The sequence below is a fragment of the Perna viridis genome, chromosome 3 (genome assembly GCF_037379345.1).
Source record: "Perna viridis isolate PV_CMFRI_1.1 ecotype Kerala chromosome 3, ASM3737934v1, whole genome shotgun sequence".
NCBI classification, from domain to species: domain Eukaryota; kingdom Metazoa; phylum Mollusca; class Bivalvia; order Mytilida; family Mytilidae; genus Perna; species Perna viridis.
In genome coordinates, this window is record NC_142447.1 from 37,134,719 (window position 1) to 37,141,132 (window position 6,414).

At 34.1% G+C, this 6,414-nt stretch overlaps 1 protein-coding gene across 2 annotated transcripts; it reads left to right on the forward strand.

The window, feature by feature from the left end:
- Positions 1-763: 763 nt before the first annotated feature.
- Positions 764-5,815, forward strand: LOC148622109 (uncharacterized). Of its 2 annotated transcripts, none has more exons than XM_088571681.1 (6): positions 764-864; positions 1,333-1,395; positions 1,813-2,051; positions 2,395-2,539; positions 3,275-3,403; positions 4,892-5,815. In XM_088571681.1, exons 2-6 carry the CDS (start codon positions 1,335-1,337, stop codon positions 5,008-5,010), a joined length of 693 nt encoding a protein of 230 aa, XP_088427807.1. In that variant the 5' UTR covers positions 764-864; positions 1,333-1,334; the 3' UTR covers positions 5,011-5,815. The 2 variants fall into 2 exon arrangements, with proteins under 2 accessions (XP_088427807.1, XP_088427806.1); XM_088571680.1 differs by lacking the exon at positions 764-864 and adding an exon at positions 1,147-1,218.
- The last annotated feature ends 599 nt before the right edge of the window (positions 5,816-6,414 follow it).

Below are 6,414 nucleotides of genomic sequence, written 5' to 3' on the forward strand. Positions count from 1 at the left end.
GAGATTAAAATGCGAGCAATACAAGTCATCCACTAAAAGGTCCAATAATCAGCGTTCCAACCGTTTGCCCGGGTATTTGAAATTACACCCGTCCATCCGCTTTTCTCAGGTTGCTTCCGCTATTTGTAAATCAAATACCATAGCCAGGGGGTGCGACGGGTGCGGTCGCACCTCTCTTTAAAGAAAATAAAAAAATAACACTTTGATTTATATCTTACCCTGTAATTAAAGAGAATTCATACCAGATAACCAAGTAAAATTGCTTATCAGTGCATGATGAGTTCGCACCCCCATTCAGAAAACCTGGCTATGGCCCGAAATACCCTATACTATTATTTCATTTAACAAACCTTTTGACCCAATTCAAATTGAAACGTTGTACAATAGATTATGTAAGATTGAAATTATTTCAAATATGTTTTTGAATGATATTCTGTGTGTTCACATGATTACCCCAATTTAAAAGTTCCTGTTTAAATCTCTTGGACAATGCTTAGACGTGTAGAGCAGTAGTTTATGCTGAGTACCATAGAAAGGTAGACATAGAACAAGGTCGTAACATGAAAAAATCGTTACTAAGTCCTTGGGTCAATCGATGAAGAAAAAGCTCTTAATGGCCCTGTACAATTAAATGTCCACCACCCTTGTGTTAATTATGCAATCTTATGTGGATATTTAATGGTTGGTTGATCAACTGGCTCAAAATTACATAAAATAAAAAGACGCTATTTCATTTAGATTGACTTTAAACAAACTGAAAGAACACGGTCATCCCGACCAATAACAAATATCTGCGTAAACTCGTGATAAAAAGGCGTTATCTCCCAGTCAACCGATAATAAACCCACTATTTCCAATGTTCAGGTAAGTAATTTTATTTTCAATCTCCATGTTTTGAAGTTGATAAATCTAGAATAATACATTTTCTCGAAGTGTCTCTTTTTAAGATCTTTGACATGTTTTTGGTGTGAATTTTTACTTGTTTCTTTTGTTTTTCATTCCTATGAAATGCAGTGTAAACTTCTAACCTTTTTTATTTAAAAAAAACCTACGCAACATATAAGAGGGCAACATATAAGAAGGTTAGATATAGAATTTAGGAAAATATTTGAGTGATGTGATAAAACAAATAAAATATAAGATATGAACACGTGCACATGAAGAATATGAACCACATACAAAACAATGGAGTATCGACCCAAAAACCTAGCCACATTGGTATGTACCATTTGAACAAGGTGACTATCAAAGTTCTTGTATCATAGTACAAATTACAGTTATTATAAATCCTATTTGATAATGTTTCCTGTAGTTTTTGTTTGGTGTTTTCAGCTATGCTCGTGTACGCCACTTGTCTTCTTCTCGTTGTTCCAGTTGTAGCATGGCCAAGAATATGTAAGTAAATTTCAGTACTTGAATCTATTTGTTATTTTTTTACTATATAATTTTGCTTATTTATGCGGGAAAAAAATTCTATTAAAAAGTAGTTTTTTACCTTAAACCTTAACCAGTGCTGTTTTCAATATAATAGCAATCAGATAATTTAAAAAAAACCTACCTGCGTGTGTACAGGGACAGTTGAAATGTAATGTTTTCAGGTCGTCAACTAAAATTGTATTCTTTTTTTATTGCACTCTATGGAAAAAGTTTTTTTTTCATTTTTAGAACTAACGATAGTTTTACAGATCGATGTCTTGTTCTTGTTTTGAGTGTTGAAAACTTTGTCTACATTACAGATAATTCGGATCTCTACTTAATTTATACAAGTCAGTACATAATTATGGCTATTTTTGGTCTATTCCGTATTTTTAGTGAGCTTTGATGACTGTTACGACATATACAACGTCAATGAAAGGAAAACTTACCGTATGACATGGCATGGAGAAACAGTTACACATCCATGCAGAGTATCATTTCATGGCTACGACTCCTTCAATCCTTTAAAAAAGTACGACGTGTGTATAATAGCATCCACATGGACAATTGATGGCCCTGGTCTGGAAGTTGTCTACTACTCTGGGAATAAAATTAGCAGAGAGAGTGAAGCCAAGGTATATAAGCGTCTCATTTACATCTTTCATTTGAAAGGCAACATATGATTTCGCAATATTATTATAAGACTTGCTAAACCAGTATAATGTACTAATAGTTCTGTTTATGATATGTCAAACTACATTGTATTATCAAAAATACTACTATATCTTTAACCTATATACATAAATCAAGTTGAATTCCGCATCCAAGCAGATAAGTAGTGTTCCCGCTGTCATCGAGTTGTTCCGAAAATTTATTGTCGGAAATTCTCTTCAACGATACTCAATGTGTAACTTGTTACAAAACAGTCAAATGGCCGAAGCAATTTCTTTTTTTTATATAAATATATGTATATTGTAGCGATATAGTTTAAAGCATGTTCCAGCTGCAAAGTGGTGTTCAGAGCCAGACCATTATGTTGACGTGCTACTTGTCAAAAGTGGAAACATGTGGACCAACCAAAGTGAAATAATATTAGAAATCACAGCAAAGATATCACACACTCGTAAGCAATGCTATCTTATATGAAAATTACCATTTTGCATCATGTACTATAATAATCGTATCTGCACGTACATGTAGTCATTTCATGTCTCTTTCAATTTTTGAACTTAATAAGGCAGACAAACGACAGGTTTATGAAACGATAACAAGAATTATTGACGAACGTTCGAAAATTAGCCTAAATATGATCAAAACTGCCAATACAATACAAAAACAAAAAACAAAACAATACGGGATTTAACCGTCTTTTACGGCTTTTACCCGTCCAATACGTCATATTGGCCTGGTTAAGATCAATATTGACCTAGGCTAATATAACATATTGGACTAGTTAGTAAAAAAAAGTGTTAATTGCGTAAGGTTTTCCACCTCAGTCTAATATGGCTAGTCTCGGGCCAATAACTAAGCCAATATGGAAAACCTTACGCTTCAATTCAAATCGCGATTGAAGGTCTATCAAATGGAACAATTGAGCAAGCGTTAAGCTCATATCTTCACTATATTACTTGGCCTTCAATAAAAAATCGAAATTAGTAAATCCCTATTACATACTATAATGGGCACTGTGATTGGTTAAATATACATATTTTATAATGGTAACTAATGTGCCTTTTTGTAACGAGGAAAGCATTACAACACCAGCATTATGTGAGGAACCTATTTTGTCAAGCATGGCTAAGTTGTAATTATAGTTTTGTTCAACTTGATCTTTACAATTTTGATTCTGTACTTTCAGAAGATTTTAGTATGTCCTGGGTAGGGAGTTTACTGGGTGTCGTTGTAATTCTGTCTCTTGTCACCATAACGACATTCACCCTCAGGAGGAGGATGTGTGTACTGAAGAAACAATATAATCAAGAAATGGGTATGTTTAATGTATCGTGGAAACTACTATTTAAACAGTTTCGTTTGCATTTGAGTAAACACTCTTCACGTTGACGTACCCCAAACAGTTAGGGTGGGGAAACGCCCTCGGACCCACGTGGGGTCTGGGAGTAGACCAGAGCGACAATATAGTAGCCCAGCCGCTAGCAGGACATACTCTGACCGTATTCTTCGGTGAGGTATCCCGAAGGCTGGGCTCCGCCACCAACACCAGTTGGTTCTACTAACCCACTAACATCGACCGTGAGAGGCCTGTATTGGCATTCAAGGTCGTTAGAAACCCCCAATCATCATTTGAGTAAAGTAAATTTTAATTGATATTAATCATAAAAAAGATACTCAATGTCAAACCTTCTCCATTCAGTCACTGCATGCATAATTTAACACCGAAGCCATCAGTCTACTGCTTATATGAAGATTTTGAAAAGTAACCTTGACAAGATATAACTACTACAAACAGTGACTGTAGGGATTAATTAGTCTCATTTTAATTAGATTTTAAAACATGCATTTTCACAAGTTTTATTTTGTTGTTGTTTTTTTTACCATAGCGCAACTGTCAATAAAAAAACCGCATTTGAGCGACTTTCGAACTAGTTATGCCATTAATAATATAATTACAGAATTTCGCTTCTTGGGCGTAACCATAACTACATTACTTTATACGTTTGTGCAGGTTTTTCTTCATCACTACATTTGACATTCATAGAAGCGTCATAACTGTGAAACTAGCGAGTAGCCAAATTTGTGCCGTCAATACATTGAAATATAAACATGGGTAAAGTCAATGTACAAAAGTTTTTTGTTGTGATTTATATAAACGAAACTGTATTGTCATAATTTTATTCATTATATATTTCCAATGAATTGCGTTTCCATGAAATTATAAATTCCGAGTTACATCTTGTATTTTAAAGAAAACAAAAGTATAGGAATATGCAAAATGAGTCATTACGACGATTCTAATTTTATTTCGAGATCATACCAAATTTCATTGAGAGATATGCTTATATACTAGTCGAGCAGCAAATTTGATAGTGAGAGCAGGCCCCTGTGGTAACAGCACACGTCACATTCGTGCATTAATTGGTGATCTTCCGAAAAATACTTACGAATTTACCTGAAATTCGTCAATATTCGGTTTTATGCTCTCATTAGGTATTCAGAGCCATTTTTATTTTCGATAATGTAAGGAATTTAACTTAGCGCAAATGTTTCTTTTCATGTTAAAAGTGAACGCTCGAAAGCAAATCGTTCATAGTTGTGCGTCATTTGAAGATTTGCAGGACCAACAGCATGTCTGCATTCTCATTTCCCTAGTTATTCAATATTAAAAAGCAAGGACCATTGGTGAAAAAAAACTGTCTACCAAAGGACATACATGCTCATTATGATTTCTACTTTACTAATATTTTTTTTCATATTGACGAGGTTATTTTTTCACTCTTGGTACATTTTGACATTGTAGAAACCACAAACAGAAATATACAAGATCTTGGTTCAGTTGAGCTATCAATAATAAGACCACCACCATACACAGAGGCACCACCACCTCCCTACCATTCAGTTGTGAATAGCAATGTTTGATAAAAGTAGGTTGGACAGTCCAAATCAATGCTTTCGGGATGCATTCATGCCACGACTACTGTGTTACAAAGTTGACAGTACCAGAAGTTAAAAAAAAGATATTTTAAATATTTACAACAGGATAGAAGATATATACCAGATAGATGTCCGCATGATCATGTAATCTTCCAAGAAACTGGGAAGGGAGTGAGAAAGGTAGCAGAAGAATTGGAAGAGACGTAATTCAAACATTCCTTCGGGAAATGAAGTGGAGCATAAAATGTTTGTTGCAATGTTTACATCTCATCATTCAATGAATCAACTGTTACTATCATGAATCAACTGTTACGATCAATGAATCAACTGTTACGATCAGCAAATAGTTCCGAATCTTTCGCAGTTTTTCTTGGTTGATTGTTTCTAGTCACATGCACGATGGAATAAAACTCCACAGCACTTTATGTCCTCTTTAAGTTCGTTCAGAAGCTTAGAAAATAGCAGTTGCGGAATCGTCACTTTTTGCCAAAAAAAAAAATGAACCTTAGAGCTACGTTTCCGTAGCTAGGGAACACAGGGAGTGTGCCGCATTATAACAACTTCTTTGTCAACTCTGATAGTGATAGTAAATACACGTAAAACACCAGGAAACTTATTTTTCATAAATAGAAAGTCTTGAAAACCAATAGAGGCCTGATTAAAAAGCGAACATTCTTATTAATGATAACTAATTTCCATAAGATGTTTTCAACGTGAACGTTGTTTAAATTATTATGTTTGCTGTTATTGTTTTTTTTTCTTTAATATTATTACACCTACTCTCAATTTTCATCGTACTTTTATTGTCCTACAAGAGTAAATCTAGCCAGCCATTTGTTAGTATTAATATTTGTCTTCCACTGTAAACATCGTTGTTACAAATGCACCGAATATCAAGTAAAAGTATAAAAAAAATAATTGTTTTTACACAATGAAGTGAAACTAAAACGAAACCAAAACAATCATCATCAATAGCCCACGGGCAGGTAGGGTTAACCGTCAACTTCATGATGATTTTCAGAAACATTTATACCTCACATTTACGAATCAAATTGTCGCTAAAGAATAAGTATGGTCTAAAATGTGTAACCCGTACCCGTACCAATTTTTCTCCGTATTCAAATTCTATTTTGCCAATTTCTTCAACATTATTTGATATTTCTTGCTGAAAGATGGTACACAATTACTAGATATGATAGTTAGGCTAAACTTAATAATGATTTTTAAAATGTTTGTCGAAAAAATTGATTTTATTCGATTTTGTTTTCAAAAGTTCTAGAATGTGTAACCCGAAATTCCCGCACCAAAAGGCTAGAAACCACTAATTCCACTTCCCATAGGCTTCTATGCTAATTTCACAATATTCAATGGCTTCTCTGGACTTTACCT

Coding starts and splice junctions, on each gene's coding strand:
- LOC148622109 (XM_088571680.1), top strand. CDS start 1,158: ATGAAGAATATGAACCACATACAAAACAATGGAGTATCGACCCAAAAA. Junction 1,396..1,812: donor TGTAGCATGGCCAAGAATAT/GTAAGTAAATTT, acceptor CCGTATTTTTAG/TGAGCTTTGATGACTGTTAC. Junction 3,404..4,891: donor ACAATATAATCAAGAAATGG/GTATGTTTAATG, acceptor TTGACATTGTAG/AAACCACAAACAGAAATATA.